At 39.5% G+C, this 27,250-nt stretch overlaps 1 protein-coding gene across 1 annotated transcript; it reads right to left on the bottom strand.

The window, feature by feature from the left end:
• Window positions 1–217: 217 nt before the first annotated feature.
• HTATSF1 (HIV-1 Tat specific factor 1) lies at window positions 218–24,145 on the bottom strand. Its single transcript, XM_032123691.1, is given in 18 exon segments — window positions 218–1,172; window positions 3,247–3,665; window positions 4,262–4,494; window positions 4,648–5,149; window positions 7,700–13,806; window positions 14,166–14,303; window positions 14,787–14,876; window positions 15,408–15,507; window positions 17,214–17,286; window positions 17,289–17,376; window positions 18,399–18,579; window positions 19,700–19,733; window positions 20,043–20,093; window positions 20,096–20,165; window positions 20,167–20,205; window positions 20,207–20,248; window positions 23,820–23,872; window positions 23,875–24,145. Coding segments are annotated over 14 exon segments (1,365 nt in total). The 5' UTR covers window positions 23,996–24,145; the 3' UTR covers window positions 218–1,172; window positions 3,247–3,665; window positions 4,262–4,494; window positions 4,648–5,149; window positions 7,700–13,521.
• Between the last annotated feature and the right edge of the window lie 3,105 nt (window positions 24,146–27,250).

The raw sequence follows: 27,250 nt of genomic DNA, 5'->3' as shown, positions 1-27,250 counted from the left end.
CTGAGATATCAAATCAAGCTAAGAAGCTGCAGCATTGAATTTATGCTAACTGCATCCCTGCACTTACCGGTTATCAGCTGCATTGATAAGAACTGTGCTTCGTATCAGGAGATGGTAAATGAATAAACACAGAAAGATTAAAAAGTGCAGGAATCCTTTCAAGAGGGCTACATGAAAAGCCTTAAATAGACAATATATCACCACAACAAACATACTGTCAGGTTAATACCACAAACATTAGAAATTATTTACTGTATAGAAAAGGATTATTTTGTCATTCCCCAAACAGTAAATAGTACATGTATTCTTCCAGCTGAGAGAAAAACACAGGATAGATAGCTGCAGTTCATTTCATCTTGATTCACAGTTGCAAATAATAAAAGTCCACAGAAATAACTTTCTCTTTCCCAACAAAGTAGAAACATTCTGTTGCTAGAAGTACAAATCTCGTCTTCTGTCATGAATCTGAATACCTGAAAGATACAGCAGCATCAGGACAGTCAAACAGCAAGCACAGTCCTCACAATCTCTTAAGACGTCACGCAAACAAAATTGCACCTTTGGGTCTGGTGCAAAAGAGCCCTTACTAGAATAACCAGAATGACCCATTCAAAGTATCCGCAAAACACTTCGCATCAAAGAACCGACATGGGGTATGACCAGTCTCAAGAGACCAATAAAAATATGGAAGCCTGAATGCTTTGGGAATAATTTCTTAGGACAACTCACCCAGCAGTATGGTGGGTTTGTTGGTGCAAACTGCAGCGGTGTTACCACATGAGTGCTTGAGGTACAATGCAAGGGCTGTTCTATCTTTCTGGGATCTGAAACTTGGACAGTGAGGGCAAAACACGCTTTGTGAAATGGCAGCCTGATGGTATAAGCACAGAAACTAAGGTAGATGGGGTTAAAAAAAAAAAATGTATCTCATTTTAATATAATGTTTTTCTTCTTCTTTGTTAATGTAGTTATGGGGGGTGGTGGTTCTATCTGGGGGAAAAACAAGCTTTTGAAATACAGTCTGGAAGCAAACAAGGAAGCATCTTTAATGCCGCATGCATAAGCAAGGCTGCTGTCTGATTTGTTCCAAACCTGCTGGTTTCTTTACTCACCTGCAGTGGCATGACTTACACTGGGATTTTCTGAGCCTTGGTAAGAGCTTGCTTTCCTCTCTTAAAAAAAAATTAAAAATACCAGCAATGAGCAGAGATTCAGCACAGAGCTAAAAGTAGACAGTAGTTACTAAAGAAACCTTGCGCTTTTGCAGCCCAGCCTATAGCACAGGTGCTGAGGAGCTCTGTGCTGGTCTGGCACAGCAACATACACTTCCAGAAATATAAATATCAGCTGTTCTTAAACATGACACAGAGCAAGAAGTATATTTAACAGATAGAGCCAAGAAACAGGGACTCCTACAGCCAAACTAAATGCACACATCCTAGGGATTTGCCAAAGACTTCCTGTGAACATGGACCAGCCACTTCTTATCGATCCTTGTTGGGTTGTTTGATAATCACAAGGATAGTGTTACATGTGTGGTGTTTAGAGGCTCCCGAATATTCAGAAAAGCCCTGTATACGTCCTGAAAGCAAAGACTTTAATTGGTAATGGCTGGGGAATACTGAGCTCTTTAATTTCCTTTTCAATTTTTTCCCTCACTCATTTTCTTCCTGAATTTTTGGGAAAAAAAGTCCACTGTTTTTAGCAGTGTTTCCCTGTTTTCAACACAAAACTAATTTCATGAAATATCTCTTTTTCTGAATGAGTCAGTTCCTGGGGCTCCCAAGTGTTGATAGGCTCACATTGCTCCCTTGGGGGAAGAGGGCACCTTACCTTGTTCTTAAATGAAATCCCAGTTCAGAGAGTGTCTTTAATTAAACTCACATTCATTAGCTACACAAAGTCTAGGGTGAATGCCTGTGCGACACATACACAAAACCTCTGCTCATATACCATGAGCAGAAAGTTTGCATTCCAGCTGAAGATACAGACATTCTCCCTTTACCATGCACAGACACAGACAGGCATTAGACATTCTAGCAGTAGTAAAGTTAACAAAACACCTACAGTCAGGGGTCCTCATAACAACATAGCTCCGTTGTATCCTCAAAATAGATAAACCGTAGATAAACTCCTGTTTGTATCTGCAGGCAGTCTTTAGCCCACATTCTGCCAAAGTCCTGCTGATGCAGTTTCAAAACTGGGTAACCAGGAGATATTTCACAGCTGCTTATTTTTTGAAACCTAAGCCTCAGGATTGCTTCTTCACATGCCTGATCTTTTTTGTCTAGAAGCACCAGGTAGGATGCACTGTATTTTTTCAGCAGATTCCCTAAGCAATTCCGCAACCCTTTTTCTTGGAAACCAGTGTCAAGCTGCCTGACTGGGGAACGCCCAGGAACAGCAATGCAGATGTACCCAACATGCATCAGTGCTTTGGCCAGGAAGTCTGACCCCAGAGAGCTTCTCAAAGGCAGAATTACTCACAAGGGAGCAATTTTATCCAGCAGATCTAGACACTGTGGGGATATAAATGAACTTCAGGTATCTTTCTGCTGTGTGCTGGTAGTACCTAGTATTGGGATTCCTAGTAATTGTGGATAATAAACAAGCAACGATCATCACTCTATGAATTTCATTAGCTCTGAGAAATCTGCAGGGAGCAGACACAGCCTTTGGCAGGCAGGGCAGCGTGCCTCATGGCAGGGAGCTCTTAGCCAGGACGCAAGGCAAGGCTGGTCCACCAGCCCCTGTACCCTCATCATTCCAGCTACAGACAGACTGGAGGGAGAAAAACCCCAGGCCATGCTGGTAAGGGCTGCAGTTTCCCATCCTGTAGTCAGAACATAATTAACAGCTGCACAGTGAGAGAGGCTGCTCAGTGGATCTTTCCTGGCCACGCCCTTTCTGGTCCCAGTGAGGGGCGTGTGGTACACACCACACCTAATACCCATGGGTATTAGAGATTGTGATAGCACTGAATAAAGCTTATATTCACTTAAAATATCTCCCCAATGTAAGCCAGAAGGTAAAATACTGTGTGAGTAGGCAACGCAGCGTTTTTTGATTAACCCATACTATACGGCTAATTGATCTCAAGTACCACAGTACATATCAGGGTTATCTACTGTAAAAGATTTCTGTGGGTTTGCCTGAAGTTGGATCCAGCTTGAGAAGCTAGGAAGAGATGTCACTTTACATCAGATGCCATGAAAGAATAAAGTGATAGTAAGGTTATTTTCTTACCTCCCCCAGGAGGTGAACTTTGACTCATATTTTGTAACCTGGCAGGTCCAGTCAAACAAGCAGAACTTGAGTGTTGCTTCATGGTGGCATTCTTGCATGGATGCTAAGCATCTTTCCTGTTGCAGAAGGCCAAGAAGAGAACTGTATTTCCTGTCAGAGATCGGCTCATCAGCCACATGCAGGTCAGGGAGGGTTGAGGATACATTGAACTGGTGACACTGGGAGTTCCACTTGGAGGGAAGGGCCATAAATCTGCAGGTTGAGCTGGACGACTCTGCAGAGATGATGGCTGGCAACTGGCCTACCACACCAGCAGCAGAAAAATTCAGAGCAGAATTTGCCTATGCTTGTTGCAGAAGATGACGGATATGGTCTGTAGCAATGTGAAGAGAAATTCCACTGATGGGGAGACATGCTGTCTACTTAAAAAGAGAAAAAAAAGCATCTGAAGTCTCATCAATTCTTACTTTTTTTCCCAAGGCAAATTCCAGTGGACTTCTAAGGGAATGCTACCAGATGGCATATTCATTTTTACAGAAATATATAATCACTTTAGTGCTGCTTATCTTAAACATCACCACAATTCATAGTAAAAGCAGATTAAACTACCACCGAAGTTTCTACTAAGTATTAAATGTGTACTACACAACCACCAACTTCGGCAGGTTTTTGACAGTTGCAAGCTTGGACAAATATATTTTCATGAAGATGATAAGGTAAGTCATAATGCACTTATTTGGCTTCCAGCAGTGATGGAGAAACTTGGCTGAAAATGATGCTGGAGAACAATGACCTAGTCCTGCCACAGGCCCATGGAAGAGCTTGGGAAGCACTCCAGCAATCACAGGGATTTACCCAGGAAGTCCCAGCTACATAACCTAGGGCTTTACAAGCATGATTTTCTTGCCTTCTGTTTGCACACAATTCCAAATTTAAGCTCAATGGATCTTAAATTCCTTAATGAAAGCCAGTCACCCTCATCCAACACCAGGCTCATATATGGAGAGGAGCTCACCATTTTTCCAGGACAACGGTCTCACCACTTGTGCTTTGTGCTCAGATCTTGGGGTTCTTGGGCATTGCTGAGAGCTCTAGAAAAAATGTTCGTCTACCATGCTGTTAATGTCCCCTTGGAAATAGGTGAACACGACGCTCTGAGATCCCCATTCTGTTTTCACAGGCTCTTTGCTTTTATTCAGCTTTGGGGAGAGCTTCCTTGTTTCTTCCATTTTCTATGGCCAACAGTCCCTGAAAAAAAAAAAAAAAAAAAAAAAAAAACCACAAAAAAACCAAAACCAAAAAAACCAGACAGGTCAAAGAGACAATATTCAACTTCAAGTGCCTAGTGAGTGGTGAGCCCAGCTTCATCCCAAAAATGGTAGGGGCCAGAAGAACACTTACTAGTAGGATTAGATTCTCTGTGTTTCTGCTTTTTCCATGCACCTCTTCTTTCCTGATTTCCTTATGAGATACTTCTAAAATGAAATACTTGGGCATAATGGGCACATCTATCCACCAGCTGTCATTTCTCACCCTGACTTTATAATTTTGGGCTAAGGACCAAGTACTGTGCAAATGTACCCTCATGATGGAATTGTGCTGGAAGAACTGAAACACTTAAAAAAATAATTCAGAGGTGGCACAATCCCTGAACGAAGTTCAGGGTGAACTTATCAAGATGTTTTGTCCAATTCTGATTTTTGTATTGCTCAAAAAACATAATGATAGAGTGATAAAAACCCCAAAACAAATAAAACAAGACCAACAAAACCCCCAAACCTCACTATACTACATTAAAACTTAAAATAATAATTTTAGATAAGGTAAAGTCTGAAGTACCTTGACCACTGTCAGCACAGATCTCCAAAACAAAAAGACTTCTAAGAGTAATTAGTTGCTTAACCTGTTAGAAAAAGACATTCAGATTAAATTATTGGAAATTTAAATCATGGCAAATTCAAGTAAAAAAAAAAACAAACACCCAAAAACCAAACAACAAAAGAAATAACCTTTTCTTGTTTGAAACAAGTTAGTAGGAACATGGTGGGTCTGCCAGCTGCTTAAAACTTTGGAGCAAGACTAAAACACACACTCTGGGTCAACCAGAACTTACAGGTTCAAGGCAGGAACTTCACCAAAATAGTTTGCAGGAAGTCAACAGAAGACTATAAGACTCCTTTTTGTTCTCTTTAAAAATCTCTGCTGCCAGATATGGTAAGAGTAAGACAAGGAATGTCACTGCTTGCCCTGGAGAAGCATTGTTTTCATGTGCTTGTACAGCTTCTGGCTGCAAGGGAGCAAGTTCCCAGCCAGAGCTCACAAGTCCTGCTCTAATCAAAATCATATTTAGCAAGGCTCAGGTTACAAATGCAGTGAAGTGCCTGCTGTTTCTATTCAATTTTCCAGTCTCATTGTCAGCTCATGACACTGCACAGCATAATTGATTTACCTTGGTAGCAAAAGGAAAGCTGTTACTTTTCAGACATCAGGGAAACCTTTAGCCAATAGCCAGTTGTACTGCACAAAACCTCATGAATCATTAGGTATGTATTTCCATCCAACTAACCCTGCAATACACAGCACTGCTTAACCTAGTTCAACACATTTATCTGACTTCTTTCCTAGTCATAAATCCCTCAGTCCTCAGAAGCTTTCCAATTAGCATTGCACTAATTTTTGTCTCAAAGGATACTCTGAAGTGCCTGTGAAGAGTGCCTTCAAATGGTTTCTCAGAATTTTCTTACACATGAAAAAAACTGTTCAGGCTGTAAAACAAGTATCCAGATATTAAGAAATATGAGGATGAAGGTTATCAAGCCATAATCTATCCCCATTTTAATGCTTAAGCCTTCACCTACAAACTTCTTGTCCATGTTTATTACTTGCTTCCATGTCTAGCTTTGCTTGTTACCTCCATCTCCCTCCATGTTCTCTGTTCATTTCTCCCTGCTTCATGGTTACTTGCTCAGCCAACCCATATCTCCTGCCACCAAGAGTTACTCCTGCCAACTCATGTCCAAACTCGAGAGGTCCTTAGTCCTTATCTCAGGATTTCTATTGCTTTGCTCCAGTTCCATCCTCCTAGATTCACCTAAACACAGCAGTGGGAATAGGACTGCAAGGCCACACTCTCAGAGTCATCTGATTCAGAAGACAGTCTTTCACAACTTTAAAACTGACCCAGCTTTCCCAGACACGGAAAACTTAAAACCAAAAAACACTTCTTCCCAATTTACAGCCACCTTCCCAAGGCCCATGAGGGGAAGCAGGAACTAGCACAACCCAGCCACCCAACTGGAAGGACTTTGAGCATGGGAAGAGACACTGATTTTCCCAGTATTGCTTTAGAAAGCATCCTGCTGTTGAGGTTAAGGAACTTTACGGTTGCTCAGCTGGGGGCCAACACTTGCCATTGAAAATTCCAACCCAAGGAGTGAAAGCTTGGCAAAGACATGAGCAAGCAGATGGCCTGAGAAAGGACAAGGAGTCATACTGACAGCAAGAAGCAAAGCAGCTCTTCCTATTCTGCTCCAGCACTACACATCAACATACAATTTAGAAAGCATTAGCGCTGGCCTAGAGGATCACTTTTCCTGTTCTTCACTCAGTACAAGCCATTGTGTCTTTGTACCACTTTAACATGCATAACTGGCTCCTGACATTAATTCTGGGCTCCTTTAGCATAGTTTATTCATGTGCAGCAGCTTGTATGACTATGACCAATTACAACGCTGGAAAAATAATATATTTTAAACAAAAAAAGGCCCTATATCTCTTTTCCACTGTTTCCCTTAAAAACCTCTTGTGCTTTCCAACAAGTAGCCAAAAGTAGGCTGGGTATAACCTAGGTTACACCTCAGTCCTCTCAGTGATCATATGCACATAAAGATTCTAAATGTCCCAGGAGACAGGACCTAAATTTGGAACACTGTAGTCTTCTTTACCTGAACTTCCCATTATTCCATCATCCAGCACAAAGTCTGCAAAAGGCAGAAATCCTTCCAACTTGTGTCTGCCACAAACCATTGTCAAAATAGAGTAGAAGTGGAGCTCAGGATGAAATGGACCCAGCTCATATCACACTACTCTCAGAATGGGTTAATAGTGGCAAAATAGTGCAAATATTTGTCCAAGTTATTTCTCCCTCAGGTGGACAAGGACCCATGGTCAACACAGGCTTAAGAGTGGTGGCTGTTGACAGCTCACCACAAGAGCTAATACTTTACAATGTTTTTCACATTCCCCACCCTTGCCAGCAGTATTGATTTCCCATCACTGGAGCATCTGACAGGGAACTCTTCATTCTGGATTTCATGTAGCTCAAACCAGTGTAAAAACAAAAAAAATTCCCACCTCCCTAGTATTAAGCCACAATTTAACAAGCAGGCATTCCCTCTCATCAAGTTATTCCTCAAATAAGGGAACATTTGAAGAAGTTGGTGAGTTCTCCTACCTTAACTCACTGTCAGCAGCGGTGTCACGCCAGTCAGATTTTCCAGATGTGGGACACTCATGTTGTGTCCAGCAGGTCGGGAGTCTTTCTGGGCCCGGCCAGCTCTGAGTGCACTGCAGTGACTGCAGCAGAAGACAAGCCACATTCATGAGCTCCCCACACTTTCTAGCCTCCAGCTGCGCAGAACGAGGCGTTTCCTTCAGCCTATCTGCTAAGAATGCATGAAATGCACTCCAACAAGTCAACCAGGTTAGGAGGTTTCAGGAATGAGGAAAATAGGACTGTAAGTAGGTTTAGGTTTGTTTGGCTTTTTTTTTTTTTTATGACAATGTGTACACAATAAAGAAGACAGTGTGGACTTCGGAAAAGTTTGGAGTAAGATGATAAACAAGTTATGGCAGAGAACCAAACTTGGCCAGGATGATAAAGGACTTTTCCTATGCCATGTTACAGAATATTTACTATTAAGTTGGTAACTACAAACACCTGTGAGAAAAAGATGACCTGTTTCCAACCCAGATAAACTGGATAACCAATTTTCTCTCTTTTCTTTGCTGGATCTGTTTTAATAACCACAGGAAAAAAAAATTCTTGTTCTGTAAGGGCTGTAGCAGGAAAGAGTTTGCATTATGTCTTTTATAGAGTACCTTAGGAGTTTTTTTACTCACCCAGAAAGCTGGAGAGCACAATCCAATTCCCTCTGCCTAAATACATATGAATCCACCCTCTACCCTTCCCAGAACAACTTAACTACCAGGCTGGGAGAGTTCTCGTGATGGTGCTTAGTCTTTTATTGACACACTGTTTGCATAAACACATTTTCATTGTGAGACAGACTGGATTTCAGTCCACCAGCAGGGCAAGTGCCCTCAACATCTCCATGGCTCTTTCTCTGACCCCCTTTTCAAAACTGTCTCACATGGCAGACATTTCCTCTGCTAAAGCTTTTCAAGACCTTATTTGAGATCTTCTTCTCATGCTGGCAGTTAAAGCTCTCCTCAGGTTAAGATGGCACCAGTTTAAAGCTCCTAGAAAATACTACAGGGTAAAATGGGATTATAATCCCTATTCTTCAGTACAGGAATTGAATGACTGATTTCCAGTGCTTTTGAAGTATTCAAACTGTCAAAGCTTTGACGAAAAAAAAATTTAAAAATACTTTGATACTAAAAATTAAAATTGTCCTTATTAATTACTTGTACTTACTAAAAACATCTTCACAACCTCAATTTTAACTACAGTGTCTGCAGCGGTCCCTCCTGCTCCTTTTCTCTCCACGCAGGTCCACTAACACCCAAGCCAGGAAGAAGGCTGAGACCAAACCCATAAACAGGAAACAAATACCATATCCCACTTACAGTTCCAGCAGTGTGTCTATTGGGTCCAGCTGGAAGCTCTGGCATGTTAACACATGTGCTTTATAAACTGAAGCCCCTGTGCACCAAATGTTATGGTATCTTTTACTGAGGAAAAAAAGACAAATACATTATCTTAAAACTAATCAGCAAAGACTTGTTCTGTTCATGAGTTTGTTTATTAAAAAGGTAGTATAAAACACAACCCCTTTAAGAAACAAATTGAAGACAAACGAAGGGTATTCTCAGATGCTATCACAAGTTTAGATATTATTCAAATACCATTTGCTTTTTAATGTTTCTTTTCTAAGGGATAAATGAAAACGGTTAATTTATTGAAAAAAATCACCTGTCAGAAAAAATTCCAAGTCTACTTACTGAAAAGCTTAATCTAACAATATACTTTCATATTACAGAATGAGCAAAAAACCAGTTTGCTGCAAAAGGTTTCATAATTCTATAAATATTTTACAGAACTTTCAGAGTATCCTGACAGTAAGATGTCAAACTATAATGAGCTCTGAAATACACACAAGTCAAATCAACACAAATACACAACTCACAGCATTCATTTACCATACTGCAGTATGTTTCCTCAAATGCAGAAATAAAAACAAGAAGTTAAAATCCAATTAAAATCTATAGGAATGCATTTTAAATTTTTTATTTCTAAATTTGGTTTGGTTTAGGTTCAAGAATTCAAGGTATGAATACTGAAGAAAGGCAAGTTTGGGTTTCTATGAAGCATCCAACACCTTCAAGTTTTATTAAGTGAATTAAGCTAATTAATTATTTGTAATTGTTAATAGGTTAACCTTAACTGAATAATGTCTAGGATATGTTTTAGCTAAAATGCACTGCATTTAACATACTAAAGATTTTAAGTGAATTGCAATCCTTATACAAAACCTAAGCTGTACAAGGGACTGAAATTCAATTAAAAAAAATTTTAAAAGTCAGTAGGAGAAACAGATAAACATTTTGATGCAAAATGAAATTAATTCTCTCTTTACACCTGTATATGAACATTCGAGAACCTGCAAAAAAAGAGAAAGCCTTCTAGAAAGCCTTTTATTTTGAGGCTTTTTGTTTCCAGGTGTCTACCTCTGAGGCCATGCGCCTCAAACCACATCATCTCTGGTGAATACCTGTAACCCCATAAAAATTCCTTCTCAGCAAACCACTGAACGGCATTTGATTCTGAAGCAAACTACCAATTTATCCTGAAGCTAAGCAATGATTTTGGACGCTTCAGAAAGTGATTCTGTGAAATTATATTAAAGGGTCAGTTAATACTCTGTCGTATTGTATTTAAGTGGCTTCACATCCATTTTGTTACACTGAGAATTGGTAGAAACAACTATTTCTCTAGTTCAAAACTGAGCAAAAATAGTTATCCACAAATTGTTTCAGCCTGCTGCTAGTTACTGTTTTCATCGTATACAGAGGAAAGGAGACAGATTCTCTTAAAATGAACCTCCCACCAAAAGCAGAGGGATGGAGGAACATGCAGTATACTGGAACGGGACTTAAAAAACCCTTAGAAATTGAGCAAGAAGGTTGTTTTTGTCACTTCTAATGAGCAAGAAAAGTAATTTGAAAACCCTTTTAATTATAGAACAAATAAAGTGAAAATTCCTTTAAGGTTTTAATTTCTTACCACTTTACGTATGATGCTGATCAGTAAGAAAAATGTGTGCATTTAAAAAGCAACTCTGTTAGTTCAGATTTGTTAAAATTTCTTAATTAAACATTACTGCTCTATACTATAAGAATTTCATAATCATACTTCAAAACAGCAATTTTAACTCCTGTGAAAATTTTTGATTTTTGTTCAGATTGATTTATAAAAATTTCATAAATTCAAAGTAATTTCATAAATAATTTCAAAAAGGAAAACATCTGAAGAATCTGGTTTCAATGAAAATCTGCTGAAAAGAGTCACAGCTGCATTAACCTCTCTCTGGACTACTAAATGCTTCAGTAACTCAATTAATAGATTATAAAAATATATTTTTTACATTTTACTCGGGAGAAAACGGAGGTAGACAAAAGGAAAATATGAGTTTGAGTATAATGCCACACTTGAGAACACTGTATTTGCATGGAAAAAGAGCTTTTATTTTTTAATAATCCTAGTTAATAGGAAAGCCAGTAAAGCATTTGGTCTCAGTCTTTGTTGGTACTCTACCTTAGTGTGAAATCTAAAGGAGAAGGTGAAAGGACTAAGAAAGGACTTCTGCAGCAAGCCAGTCAAATTTGTACATTAATTGGAGAGAGGAAGGTTTACTGCACATACAATAATTCCTTATTTTTCAAAGTCTTATTTCAAACATTAACACTAACCTTGTTTTCCATATCTGATACCATGATAAGGCTTCACAGAACTTTACAAGTTTTATATATTTGTCCACAAGTTTCCCTATATCAGTTGTCATTCTACTGTAAAACAGGTGATTTAACTGTGTAGTGTTACACAAATGGGCTCCCTTAAAAAAAAAAAAGCAAACAAAACACAAGAGTAAGAGATCTAAAGACTGGAGTCTAGAAGCTGGAAGAAAAAAGCAGCACTGAAAGAAATACCACACTGAATTACACTCCTCATATGCAAACACTTCCAGCTCTCAAAGGTCTGTGGTGCTTATTACCAATAAAAATAACTAAGGCAGAATCAACACAACCCAGAAACGTATCTGAATATACCACTATGTGCAGCTACTAACCAGGCAGTGTTCCAGATTCCCTGAATTCTTCAAACACCTGCTTTGCTGAAACACACGGTCCACACACTTGGAAAGATGAGAAAATGGACTTATTTTAGCTGTCGAGAGCTGTATCTCTTCTTTATAATGCAACTCAAAATGGGAAATTTGTCATATTAGCGTATTATGAGCCCCCAGACTTTTAACCTCTGAATTCAAATATGACAGCTATTTCTGTCACAAAAAGATGTAATTTATAACCACAGTGGCAACTGACAACTGAGATGCTCTGGTTGGCATAGTCACCCACACATATTGACTACATATATTAAAAAAACCCAACAAAATAAACTTAGAGAACCATATAGACTTCAGGAAAAAATCTGTATGGTAATCTCAGAGCACAAAGTTTGAAAATAACATTTTCAGAGTATTCTGATTACCTCGTGATGGAAATACAGGAATTAACATCTATAGTTTCTTGTAATCCAATACGAATTTAAAAAATTCAAAAGATCATCCTTGCAAATGTGTACTGGTAACGATCCATATGAACAGCATGCTATCAATTTTTAATTGTTTAGTGCCTAAACCCATGTTCTTCTATCCTTACTTATCAAAATAACGGAATTCTAAATTAAGAATGACTATGTCCAAAACAGCTCCAACCAGTTATTTTTGAAAGCCTGCCACTTATTAAGATATCTTAAGTTAGATTATCTCTTAAGTCCTTGCTTTCAGAAATATTTTGAAGAGGACTAGCATTTGCTTTTTCCATATAAGAGCATTAGTTGAAAGCGTATTTTAAAATATACTAACTTTTGTAGTTTGAGCTGCCATTTAAATTTTATGAAGTATGGAAGATCCTCCCCACTGTGAAGAGTACACAGAGCTAAACTAAAATGTTGAGAACTCACATTCATCATGCTAACAAAGTTAAACAAAAACTCTTTACTCCAATATAAAAGCAAGAACTAATAAAGCCACCACAAAAATCCAAAGCCTATTTTGATACCTACTGCATACAGACCATGAGAGTTTAAGACCAATCTGCCTAGAATATGAGTGTTCATGCATTTCTAGTCTCCTTGACATAATTCCAGCCTCTATCCAACATCAACAGAAGATCTAAACAGGGAAAGGAAAAAAACAATTTGCTGAATGCTGTGATTTAATAACCTATCTTCACTCAGTTTGCCCTAGGGTTGCTATGTGAACACTGTCTGCCACTTTCTTTAAGCTTGTGACCTGATACTATTCATCATCTGCCATCTAATACATAGCAATGCATCCAATGCATTCACCCTATATGTATCACAGCACCTATTCCATAAAATGATCCAACATATCAGGACACACATTATTGAAATACTGAGTTCCAAGGGGTACAGGAAAATAAACAGTACAATCCACAAATCTTGTAAAAGCTTTGCATTACTGAAGCTACACATAGTTACATAAACTTAAGGGCTGGAACGTATTTCTCACACACATGATGAAACACTGACAAGCATAGCTAGAACAAAAGAAGCCTGATGAGTTTTACTGCATTCTTGGCAACTTGAGTTTCTTTACCTGAACAGCCAATTAATACAAACTTTTAGAACCTCATTAAATACTGCTTTTAATGAAAACTTCAAAGCACACAGTTGATGACATTCTAATATGCCTATATTCACATGAATATTGTCAACAGTCACCCTGAAGAAAGTGATACACTCAAACATCACCCTAAAAATCATGCTTTCAGAAAGTATTAAAGGTGTTATGTATCAGCTTCACCATCACTGCCTGCAAGGCTGCTGTCTGTGGATGGAGCTCCATCTTCATTAACACCCTCATCACTATTCTCCCTCTTATGAGCTTCATCATTTGCATCCTCCTTAGGTGTGTCATTAACCTCTGGAGGTTGTTTCCCTTCGGGCAGTTTAACATCATTTGACGCAGAATCCGAATCAGATGTAGTCTGTTGCTCCTTTGCATCAGGATCCCCTAAAAATGACTCCCACACCTTGAGCCTTTCTTCCCTTTCTCTTGCAGTCTCCTCCACCTGTTAAAGAAGTGTTTATACACATCATTACAGAGTCATACTTGTCAAAATGAGTATTTACAAGATAAAATTAAACAAATATTTGTATTACAGAAATATCTCAATGCTGACTGTGAGCTAATGATCTGTACATCCAGTGGCTAATCCTCTAAGTACTCAAACAGGTCCTCTAATTTTCTGCTAAGTTGAATAATTGAGAATGATTTTTGGAGACATTCTACAGCTTTTGAAGAGAAGCAAGATAATGCAAGTATGAGCAGGGGAAGGGTATGGGGACAAGAATGCCAATCACTCCTAGAATTCAAGCAGATTTACTGTTTGGAAGACATACTTGATAAAACAGAACCATGAAAGGCTACCTGATAATCCGTTACACCATCCCATGTTTCAGCACTGAGCTGACGGCCACCAAACCACCTTCCATTTAGAGTCAGCTTGCACAGATCAGCTTCTGTTGCTTCTTTAAATGACACAGAAGCAACGCCATCAGGGTGCCTCTGTAAGGACAGGCAACTTGCATTTAATAATATTCTAACTAATGTATTTATTCCAATACCCTTTAGATTGTCTTATAAAATCAATCAGGACATAGCTCCATTTTGATCATACATAATTGTATTTTAAAAGTTAAGTTTTAAAGTTTCCATATGTTTTTCTACTGGCACACAGAACACAATTTTTGAACACGGAAAACAAAAAATATTTCAGCTAGCTTAGCTACAAATAATGTATCCATACACTTTCAAACTTGTGACATGTATCCAAGCTCCTGGGAAGAGTTAGCTTGCCTTCACATATGCTGAAGTAGACAGGTGCTTAGACATTAAGTTCCAAAAGTTTTAAAGTACTGAAAGATTAAGTCAAGTTTCCATGAAATAAACACACCCAAATAAATGCTCCACTCATTAAAAGCAGCCTAAATGTTTTGCACCTTTGCACATTACATCAATTCTGCCAACACAACATGTAAAAATACCTACATCAAATATGAGAACCTTCTTTACTTGACCAAACTTTTCACACTCTGTCCGCAGATCTTCTCTTATCTCATTTAGCACTAAAGGGTCCTCCTACAAAGCAATTACACAGCTTTAATTAAACACAAGCACTCACTTCTTTCAGCTTTATTTTTGCTCCATAATCAGTGGTACACATCTGCCAGTCTGTTAAAAGTCCGTAAATTAAGTGCTGTTAAGCAGCATTTTCAAAGCCACCTGGGAGTTGGCAGACAGCTCTTATTTGAATTTAATAAATACTACATGTTAATAAGGCTTTTTTGTGCTCATTTCTCCATTTTAACAATTACTGTTGTTTACTCCTCTTTTGATCCCAGAAAGGAATATTGTCAGATATATACGTTTTTCAGGCAGTGAAAAGCCCTGATTTGAAAAATACATTCTTACCAACATTTTTTTCTTGCTTTTGCAGAGAGATGAATGAATTTAAAGCAGATGTTTGGCACAGGAGAACATCCTTCCCAAACAGCAAGTTTAATTTTATTTTCATCTGCTTAGAATTTTGCTACAATTTGTACAGCAGAAAGTTCAGACAATGATAACTTTTAACAGCACAATCTACAGAAGCAAACTGCATCTTCCTACCTCAAAGTCCTTGGGGTGAAACATATTCCTGATAATAACGATGCGTTCATGCCGCATTCGAGTTGCCCCATCTTTCTTCTCCGGCCTCCAATCCAGCTGTCTAATGAAATGAAGCAACAGTAAGAAGATATTGTTGCGGCTCTCTTCAGTTTCTACAAGTATTTGTTGAAAAAAAATCGTTAATTTGGCATTTCTTGCAATATATTACCATATATTTTGACACAAAGAGTTAAGTTATTCTTCTAAAAAATGCAGTAATTAGCCAGGTTTACTACTCCTACAAAGCATTTGAGGTTTTAAGGTACTTAAAGGCTCATAGAGAGAATATAAATAATTTTTCAAAGTAAAGTATTTTTTAAAATACTGAGAAAATATTTGTGAAGTATTAATTCCTTCCTAATAGCAACTCAGATAAAGGAACCAGCTGTTTTCAACTACAACTACAACTAAAGTGTCAGTGTTTTACCATTTGTTCCTAACTTATTCTGTAAAAAAGGAGATCCACTATTCCCCTTGGTAAAATTTAACTGCTTTTATTTAAAAGAACATGCAAGAACACCTTGACTCTTATACAGGCATTACTACAAGATGTATTTTGTTCCCCAGTGTAGAGCCACTAACATAAACTAGTCATGTAACCCAGCACATCTGTTCTAGGACTTTGCCTTCCTACATCAAATCTTACTTCTCAGAGAAACGCCTACTTCATATCCTATTACAAAAAACCCCCACACGTTACTTACACTTTCAAATCTCAAGATCATACATTGGGGGGGGGGGGGGGGGGGGGGGGGGGGGGGGGGGGGGGGGGGGGGGGGGGGGGGGGGGGGGGGGGGGGGGGGGGGGGGGGGGGGGGCGGGGAGGGGGGGAGGGAATCTTAAGTTTCTCCTTAAAGCTGCTACTTTAGCTGAAGAAAACTTGGATTTCCAATGAGAGTAGTTCTACAAGTAACTTATGCTCTTCAACTCAAAAGGAACACAGTCCTTTTATTCACACTAATTGCTATCAAATGCAATTTCATAATTTTCATACACCTGCCTACACACTGAAGACTTCTTACAGCAAGAACTGTCAGTGTATCTTTGGGGCAGATACATTTCAAGTTACTTCTGGCTTTAATTGATAAGATATCAAGTAGCTTTTGCTCCCTTTAACTATGGGAAAACATTTCTGCATTACTATTTACAATGTTAAGTGGAATGTTGCTTTCATTAAAATATCAAAAGTCTTATATTCAAACTTTTTTCCTCTTTAATCTGCATCTTCTTGGTTCCAAAAGGAAGAAAAACATTTTAAATTGACAAAAGCAATGAACTCAAACCCCAGTATATTTTATAGCAGAGAGAGATGTCTGGGGGAATCTACAGAGGTATTTTAGTATTTGCTCCTGTGGCAGCCAGCATTTCTTGCCCTTTGCAACTACTGCAGTATGGCACTAAATAGATGTGAGCAGCCAGAGTATTATGACCTTCCAGCAGTAAGCCCAGATATTGTGACAGGACTTGCATGCTCTTATCCACTGAGGAAGAGAGTCTTTTATTTCCCCAGAGCCATAGTACTTTCTTCTACATCTGAAGGCACCACTGCTCCCTACATATTATTTCAATGTGTGAATCACAAAGAAGTTAATTATATCAACACTTAATCTAGGAGTTCATCCCCTTAAACGTGCAATAGTTAAGTTATTGCACTGTCAGGAAATACTTTAATTTTGGCATAACTTAGCATTGTATTTGAAAGAAAGCATCACTTTACTAATAGCACTTAGAACTCAAGCAATATTCTACTGAAATAAAAAATACAAACTTCTGCTGTTGAGACAACTTCTTCTTGTAGTCTTTACATTTCTTCTTCTTTTTGCTTGCATCATACTCCCCTTCAGTTGGAACTTTGCAACTTCCACATGCAATTTATAGCCTCGGATTTCTGCTTCATCCAGAAGCCTCAAAGCAAGTTGAACTGATTCTCTCTATTTGAAGATAAACAGCACAAACTTTAAAGCACATGGCAAAGTCGAACTGTATTGCAATAACATGTCATTAAGTATACTGTGCTAAGAATCAAGTCCCTGTCACTGAAAAAACATACTGATGTCCTCTGACACATAGCTGGCAACGCTTTCCTGATCAAAACATAGTATTTCTTCACTCCTGTTGTAATTGATTAATACTTCCAAAAGCAGCTGCATATATTTCATTCAAATATGTCACAGACACTAAACTGCAATATCCAAGCAAGCAGATGAACTTAAAAGCAAGAATAAAAAGATTTCAGGGGACTGATTCCCTGTAAAACTTGTATCACTTTTGCACGAATGGCAGATGTTTAGACTCTGAAGTAATTTTTAATGTTTTCCTAAAAGTCCTTTAGAGTGAAGACTGTATTTATGCTTGTGCACTCCACAGCCCTAACTACTACAATTACAAAAATAGCACAAACTACATGCCATTTCATTTAGTACTGCCTGGTGCTTCTTGCAGAACTAAAGCAGGCTGCACTTGCAATCACCAACTTTCCAAATGATTCACAAGTGAAACACAAGAAATAGTACTGCAGCCTAAACTTTATAGCTTAATAAAGAATGAAAGCACAGTTCTGAACCAAAACCAGTTCTCGACTAAAAGCTCTAAATACAGGACTACAGTATGTTCCTTCCTGGATCGTTGTTTTTGTATTCTTGATTACACAGTGGCATACTTTCAAAGTAAAAGGTGAGGAGCCCCCCACTTCAGCCCATAATCTCTGGCACCCAAGACAGGAGCATGCAGAGACATGTTCAGCAGGTATTATGGCCATTTCCAGGCAGAGGGTGGGGTTGGGTAAGAGGAAACAAATGAGGTAAGTGGGCATTTCCGGAGTAAATCTTTAAAACAGACACCTATATTCCAAATCATGCTTTAGATTTCAAGAATCTTCTGAATGTGATTCTGAAACAGTGGCCATATGTGGCCTCACTGGTAAGGAAAAACTGCATTTCAGTGCACCACTGACCTTCAGATAACAACAGAGGCCATCTCCTTTAAGATTTCCTTCCTTATCTTTATACAGTTTGATCTTGTGTTCTTCTGTCTGAGGATCTCGCATGATGATACCACATTTTGACATGACTTGTACAAATTCATCTTTTGTAATATCTGGAGGCAAACCTGCAAAATAAATTCAAACAGAAGGCCTGAGTATGATCGATTCTTAAAAAAAAACCTCTGTGGAACAAATCTTCCATAGTGTTTCTTTAAATGAAAGATATCAAAATAAAGGACATTCTACATACACTGCATGAAACCACTGCCCTTGGGCTTTACCTTCTACACATTACTTCATACCAGTATTTTGAAAATCCTTGTACTTTATAATAGGTGTGATGCACAGAAACATCTCTGTGCTCCCTGATATGGACACCTAGAGCTTTACTGTCACATATGTCATCAACACTGCAGTGGACACAAAGGCCTCTGCAAATGTAACTCTCCTGCCCAAGCTTCAAGTTCTACTGCACCTCTAGGTATCAGAGACAAAAAAAAACCTCATAAGAACACAACCTATAAACAGACAGACAACTGTTTCCTCCACTCACAATCCAATAAAAAGAGGTAACTGATTATGTATAGAGATTTTAAGACCTGAACTCTGAATTGAGGATAAGTAAAAAAACCAAAAATGGATGAGAAAACTACGTGGATGTCCCATCCTAATTTGGCCTGCCTGAAGATTTTTTGAAAATGCAAGTATGTGCACTCCTGTGACTGCTCACAACCACCAAGTGTACCTAAGTATATACATCTAGAGATAGCACCCCACCATCCAAAACAGGTAGAGAAACACCATAATAAGTGCACAGATAATTTCATCTGAGTTTTCACATTACTTTCTCACTGTTGCAAACTCTTTTTTACTGTTTCCTCCTTCTTACCTAATAATTATTTGTTAGAGCAAATGAAAATTATAGATTAAGCAATGCGTATAGTTGAGGCCCTATCTCATTATAAACTTGTCATTATCCTATCCCTTAAAAGCCTGCAGAAATTATTTTTCTAATAAAAGAATAAATTAGTGACTTGGCTGACACAGCTCACAGAATACCTCATGTAACAGATAAAAGCATGAAATACGTCCCTTCTACTTCTTTCTGCAATTTAAAGGTCACAAAGACATTATGCAGTCAGGAACACAACATTAAGTAGCCTGCAAGGTGACAGACTGAATAGATAATGTTAGAGACACATATGAGTCCCTTTTACCATCTTTAGCTCAAAGTAGATAAACAAACACTATTACTTACCTGTCACATAAACATTGTGTTTCTGTCTTCTTCAACATGAAACCACCCTAAACACAAGAGTTTAATTCAGTTATGGTAATATATTAAACATGGGAGCATACACATTTATATTCCATCAGATTTGTAAGACTTTTTGCTTGCGCACAGGGAAACTTTGAACATGCCTTAATTTGCTTTTCCCCCCTTGTATACAAATTCAGGAGAATACCTATGAAGCACCATACAATTTAGAACCATTCTGGAAATTTCCAGCACAACCTTATCTTTGCTGTACCAGATAACAACAATCAACTGCCAGTTTTCCTCAGCACAATACAGGTCACAGCCTACACAGAGGGAAGTGCTTTGTCACTTACCTGGCTCTAGCTTCCTTTTTTCTGATTTTTGTTTTGGATCCGTTGTTTTCGTCCTGTTTCATTTGCTGATGGTTGTGTTCCTGATGTCTTAGAACTTACTGGTTGCTTACTTTCAACGGCTGTAACCAGAAGCAGATGACGTGTCTGTCTCATCTGCATGGAAAGCCATAGTTGGCATGATAGGTTGCCAGGAAATCTTCCGTTATCTGAAAAGAAATTAGGAAGAGTAATATAAAATTTCAAAGAACTATAAATTCAGGTTTGTATTTTAACGTTAATTAGGTGACGGTTATTTTCTAATCTGTCAACATAGAAAATAACAATATTTTAAAACTATTTAAATGATCTTTGCAAAGCCATACACACAACAAGAACAACCAGTTCACGCATTACCTGAACTAGACGAAGATAAATTCCATACAGCACAAGAAATTTTTACACAAACATTTCACAAGTTCTGACATTTTTCAAACCAAGCTTTCTGCTTTTCATGGGAATTGGATCTGCCTGAGGGACAGAAACCAAGTGCTCCTGGCCATGGTGAAGAGATAAAGCAACACTGATGGTAAGCCAACAACTTATCCACAGATGATGAATGGCTGACATTTGCAGGCATCTGCCTTTTCATGGAATCACTTCAAGAAATGACTTATATTTATGCTGACAGGCAGTAAATATTGCACTTAACCAGAGATGTATCTTAACACACTGCTTCTAAGGCAACGGGCTTTACTTTATATCCCACTAATAGATAAAGAATTAGTTTGCTCTTTTCCAGAGAGAGACTATATTTGGATAAAATATAAGACTGGCCAATGCTTATGTTTTAGCAGTCAACCCCCCCCCCCCCCCCCCATAAATTACATCCAGTACTTCCAGCCACTAGCAATCACACACAAAGAGGTACATCATAGCTGCATTTGTCAGCATCCCTGCATTATGAAGTATTTTCTGAGTTACACACTCTGAAATATTTTTTCTCAAAACTGAGCCTTGACCTTTGAAAATTTTATCTGACTCTGATCTGTGCTGCACTTGCTTCATCTGTATTCAAAAGGGAACAAAACTTAATGCCATTAAGCTATTGTAAGAGAGCAATTTCAAGTGTCAGTGATGAAAATGTAATCTCTTATCTTCCATAGTGATTTGAAACTTGATGTTTCAACTCTAAAATTTCATTATGACAGATCAGAAATGCAAAATTGACAGTAACAGGCTTGTCAGGAATAATGCAAGATGCCATGGAGCCTCATAACTTTAAAGGTTAGCACAAAATAACTCTTAGGCTAAACAAGATTTGCCACACACCTCAATAAAGAATGTAAATGGCTGCTCTTACAGGTATGACATAACAGAACGTCATGAGAAAGAAAAAGTACAACTAAGTTTACTGAAGAAAAGAAGACTGTGCTCTAATCAGGTTCACTATACTTGACATTAGCAATCTTAGCAAATCCTTAATGTCACAGTTGATGAGATCCAGAGAATTAAGAAGCTTCTATACTTCCTGGTGAACAGCATTATTAATTTTCATCAGAGAACCTACTGGTAAATTAGTGATTAAACCTGCAACAGGATTATTTTGCAGTTTCTGTGGGAACTGCATTCTGTGTAAACCTCCATTTATTATTAGCAAATTACCTACCATGGACTATCAAATTTTGCCACTCAGTAACAAAGATGTTTTTGCATACATGCTATCATCCTACCAATATAACCATTACCACCTACTTCACTTTAAAATGTTTTTTTTTTGCAAGCACAGAGAAGCTTATACACGTATAGCAGCTTTTATTGGAACTTCTATCATACCATGACTATGAGAAACAAAGCACTCACAAAACTGGTTACTGGGGCTTCAATCCCATTCTGGTGGAGAACATCACAGAGAAATCAGTCCTACCTGCACACCACACAGTCAAGCAGTTTGGGGTGATTAAGCTTATAGGGAAAAGAAACACAATACTACAGGACATGTGAGCATGTAGTTAACTGCTGGTCCCACTGAAACGGAAAGGAATAGATTAACCAAATGAAGAACAGATTACCCTGTGCTTGCAGATGACAGCCAGTGTCTGTATTTTCACAGCAAGTGACGCAAAGCAGTGATGCTATGTCTGTGAAGCACTAAAAAAGTTGGTATTCATTAATACAGTACCATTGAAAGAAAAAAAATTAAGTATAAACGAGGTTAAAATTGCTTCTGTAAAATATTTGATTGTCTCCAAATTTTTCTGGGGAATGCTGGCAATTAGTATCATTCACTTTTTGCACTGCTGTGAAATATGCTTTAGCGCAAGTTCAGCAGACACTGTATTCCCAAAGCAGAGCAGCAGTGCAATCCCAGTCTGTAGATAACGATCACTTAGAGCAGTCAGAATATTTTCATCTTTTGTCAAGAAACAGATTAAAAGTTTTATTACTGCTCGTGGAGAATGAAGTACAGCTTCTGGTTACAACAGTCTCCTCAGTTTACCTGGATAAAACATTCTGTTAATAATCATCAACCAAAAGAAGTAACCTGAAAAACACTATAAAACACTACGACATCCAGCCGGGTAAAGAATCTTTGTGCAGCACTATGGGTCATGGATAGGTCACCAACTTCTACTATACATCATATTTACTAATGAACTTTGCTGCTTCTATTTAATCTGTCCAACCCTTAATGTTATCTCCTCCTCAAGACAGAAGAGATAAGAAAAGCACTTAGGAAAGACAAATGCTACTGAGAAGAGACACATTTCAAAAGAGGTGAGAAGGGGAAGAAATGGGATCAAAACAGGAAGAACCCTCTTATAGGTTACTGGTGCTTACTGGATATAGCACCTACAGGGAGCCAGGAATACTCACTTCTCCACTGCTCCACTTTGTGAGTCTGGATTTTTTCACATTTTTACCCCTCCATAAGCCATCTGCTCCATAGACACCTTCCTAGGTTTACACACAAACTTGGCACTACAGAGGCTTCACTCTCACTCAGATTCTCTGAATTGCAATGAATTCACAGTCACAAGCTAGAACTGACACGTTACATCCATCAAATAAAATACCATAAAATGTCTTAATATTAAATTAAGTAATTGCCCTCACTCATTGCTATATGATAACAAAAACTACTATTTCACTTGCATATCAGTAGATTGGCTCAACATATTAAATCTATGTTCATTCTCCCCTTGAAGAGCCATATTATCGACAGCAAAGATCATATTTTATACTTAAAATATTTACTAAATTAAAAAAAAAAAAAAAAAAAGGTGTAATATATTTCCATGCTGTGGAGTGCCACTAAGAAAAACACTTATTTTTCAAGTGCATTTCTAAGACTGAAAGAGATACAACAACACATCGCTTATCTGACATAATTTTCAGATAATAGTAAAACACGGAAATACTACTCTATTTTCATCTAGACCTCGTAAAATACTAATTCATTTCTAGACTGCCCACAAAGAGATCACAGCTACTGTGACAGAGACCTAAACACATCCCAGGCACCCCCGAGCAACATTCACAAATATAACCGTGACTTCATCCCAGGCCCGAGGAACTCTACGGATTCTCCGCTAACACGCAACACACAGCTCCTCACAACAGCGCAGCCAGTCAAAGACGGAGACAACACCGTGGTTTTGCCTGTAAAAATGAGTGTTTTGGTGCTACTGAGACCTCGCAGCAGACACGATGTGGCTGAACGCGGACACTTCTGTACCGACGAGTTCCGGCATCAACTGCTCCTCCTTCTCCCCCTTCCTCGGGGCTCTCCCACACCACCTTGGGGAACCAGGCCTTCTTCTCCAGGTCCCACTCGTAAGCAGCCCCGTCCGCGGGTCCACGTAGGTAAAGGGGTCGGACTCGCCCTCGCCTTCGCCCTCGGTTGGCTTGGCTTCGTACTGCTGCTGGAGCTGCAGCTGCCGGTAGAACTCCTCGTTTCCGTCCTTGCCGCTCATCCTGCCCCGTTCACTGGGCCTGGGCACCCGCGCTCTTTCCGCCGCCGCCTGAGGCACGCCCACCCCGCCCCTCTCGGTGGCAGGAGCGCGCGCGGACAACCCCGTACCTCACGCGGCCGCCGCGACCGTCCCGGGCCCCAGCGCGCACGCACACAACACCGGAAACAACCACCCCCCTCGCTGCCGTACCTTCCGCCCGTCCCGCCCCTTTACCTTGCGATGTAGCCAATGAGACGAGCGCTGGTGGGTCACGCGGGGAACGGCGAAGCCAATGGGGAGCAGGGAGGGAGGGAGGGGAGCCTTTCCTGGGGAGGGCGGAGTGGGGGCACTCAGGGCGCGCTCAGGGCGCGGGCGCACTCAGGGCGCGGAGTGGGTCGTGTTTTCCCGCCTCTGGGCGGGCCCTGAGGGCGGTGGGTCCGCTAGGGGACGGGGGCAGTCAGCACAGTGGCCTTGCCCTTTTTTCTCTTTCCCGTTTTTTTTCTTTCCCTTTAGCCTTAGGCTCCAGCGCTGTCTCACCACAGGCGGGAGTTCTGCAGGAGGGCAGCTGCCCCTGGGCACCAGACTGCTTTGGGCGAGAAGCTGTACCTTGATGGGCTTTGCATGGGACTACTGCAGGTTTCTTACATGATAGATAAAAGTTTGGGCACGGAAAGTCCTCCCTGCTGCAATGTTTTTCCCTATTGGGCCTAGGACAACACTGGACAGTGAAACGGCTTGTTGTCAGCGTGCTGTGCAAGATTGGCTGCTGTCTGGCACTGGAAGTGTACTCATGTCCTGCTAGAGGAAAAGGTAGAAGCAAAAATAGATAAATGAGGTTGAAATGGCACTCTTAAGTGTCAAGAAATCACATTGCTTGTCTTTGGTCTCTTGGCTGAGGGTGTCCAGCGGTTGTACTCCCTTAGGAAAGGGTTAGTACGTTGTATTAGTGGGATGAAGCTTGGCTTCAAAACACTTAATTCCTTTTGCATTAATGAAGCTGCAATTAGTACTCTGTCCGTGGATACTTAAATATTTTAATTATAATTTTCTCTCAAATCAGTTCTTTTAAGTGCCCTTCATCTAGTGCCATCTAGTGGTTTTTAGAGTGTAGCCCAGACAGCATTACATCAAAACCGAATTTTAATTGCCAACGTATTTTAAAGTATTTCTATTTAGAGGATAAACCAGCACACTCTTCATGTTTTCTTTAGCAAACCTTAACCTAGAGCTATAAAGCCCCGTGTATCAGTGTACATGTTATAAATGGAAATTGAGCTGAACAGCCCCAGCAAAGCTGGCAGTGGCTGGTTGCCAGGGGCAAAACAGTATTTCCACTCAGAAATAAAAATTATAAACAGAAGTTTTCGGGAAATTAGTGTACCAGGAACAAATATACAGACTGGAATGATAATAAAATCAAAGACGTGTTTGTCTCTGCAGGGAGAGACAAACATCAGCTCCCTGCCCGGGCACCAAGCTGTCAGACAAAATTTCTGAGAATATAGAGTTCTAGTAACCTTTGGCTGTTGCACAAAGAACATCCAGCCTAGTTAATGGCATCTCTGATTCTTCAAGAATTTTCTCTTGGCAGGTCTACTACAGTAGTTGTCCAAAGATTGTTTTGTGATCACTTATAAACTTACTGCCTAAGGGACATTTGTCTTCACTTTCAAACAGTTGTTGGATTTTGGAGAGAAGCATGAGGGGCTTGACATAAACTGCCCTTGCTTATAAATTTGGAATTGGGTATATGTTTGGAAATCAGATAATTATAGCCTTAAACTTTGTAAGAGAAATACAATTTAAGTCTTAAACGGCTTGTTTTATTTTTGCAGGGTTTTAAATGTTTATTACCTGAGTGATTGCAGTGAGGTCTGTACAGCTTTCCCTACTGTGCGGATCTGCCTACAGTGAGGCACTGGGACACTATCCTGGGGAGTAGGAGATCCAAATTTACTCTCAATCCAATGGGAGTTAGAGAGTGCTTGTGTGCAGCCGGGTTAATGCTCAGTAAATCTGCTCTGCACACTGTAATGTAGTTATGAGGATAAACTGCCTCGAGTTCCCTCACGCTTCCTTCACATAACAGAACGTGTGACCGCAGCTGCTGCGGCGTAGCCTACAACGGCTCCACAGCCATCTGTTCCCCTCCTCCTTGATAAAGACACAGTGAACAGCCCCGGGAGCCGACTCAGCTGGAAACTCATCATTTTGTGGGGTCGAGACAACTTTCCTCTCAATCTCACTCTTGAAATGATACAGGTCATGGTTGCATAAGCACTGCTGCAGCAAGCTGCGTCTTCTGAGGAGGGTGCAAAGAGCTCAAGCGTTCCACAGCTCGATCAGTCCAAGCTGTCAAGAAAGGGTGTTTTAAATCCTGGCAAAATGTCTCAAAGTAAATATGAAAAGAAGGCATTAGCATGATGATTCTGTATCTGTGTCTGTGTGATACAAGGCAATTTTGGCTCATCAAAACTGACTGATGGTCTGAAGATATCACCTGAACGTTGTTCGAGAGGTGCCACCTACTAAAAATACAGATACACAGGTTTTTCTGAAATGTTTTGCTCCCTATAAGAGGGGAACCAGCAATTTGCTAGCTAATCCTTAATTAGGTAAACACTCTTTTCATAAGCTGCTTAGTTATGTTAAATGAAGGCAGTAACTAGTGACTAAGTACAGACAGGCTACTCCTCTTTGAGCTTTTCAGGGGCCTGGAGACTGTAGCTGTTACACAGATTACTGACAGTGATGAGAAGTTTTCATGGTGGGAAAAATTAAAGAACCTGTACAGATGTACTAAAAATTCAATATCCTGTCGTATGCATAGAAATTCCACCTCACAGTTCACCTCACGCTGAGGGGACCATCTATGGCAGAGCCAACAACTAAATGCTGATTAAAGCCCATATTACATTTTTAAATAACACTGATTGAAATGTGTAAGTGCTGTAGCTGCGTGTAGCTTTGGGTTATTCTTTAATTGTAATATTCTCAGCAGAAACATGGGAGTGTCAACAGGCAGCCTATGTAAAATGAAACAATTTCTATGGGAACAGGAGCGGGAGCTTTAAAATGGCTATAATTGTGTAACTGACTTTAATACCCCAGTCATTTGCACCTTAGCAGTGCTTTGACATCGGTTTCTTAATTTTTGTGGATTTTGGAGGGGATTAACTAAACGAGCAACTCATAGTGATACACAGACATTAAAACTGTTGCTAATGTGAAGATGAAATGTGTACATCTCATTCACAAAACAAACAATAAAAAAAG

The sequence above is a fragment of the Corvus moneduloides genome, chromosome 14 (assembly GCF_009650955.1).
Source record: "Corvus moneduloides isolate bCorMon1 chromosome 14, bCorMon1.pri, whole genome shotgun sequence".
In the NCBI taxonomy this organism is placed as follows: Eukaryota; Metazoa; Chordata; class Aves; order Passeriformes; family Corvidae; genus Corvus; species Corvus moneduloides.
Note: the sequence above shows the minus strand (reverse complement) of the source record. Positions and strands in the feature narration are given on the sequence as shown.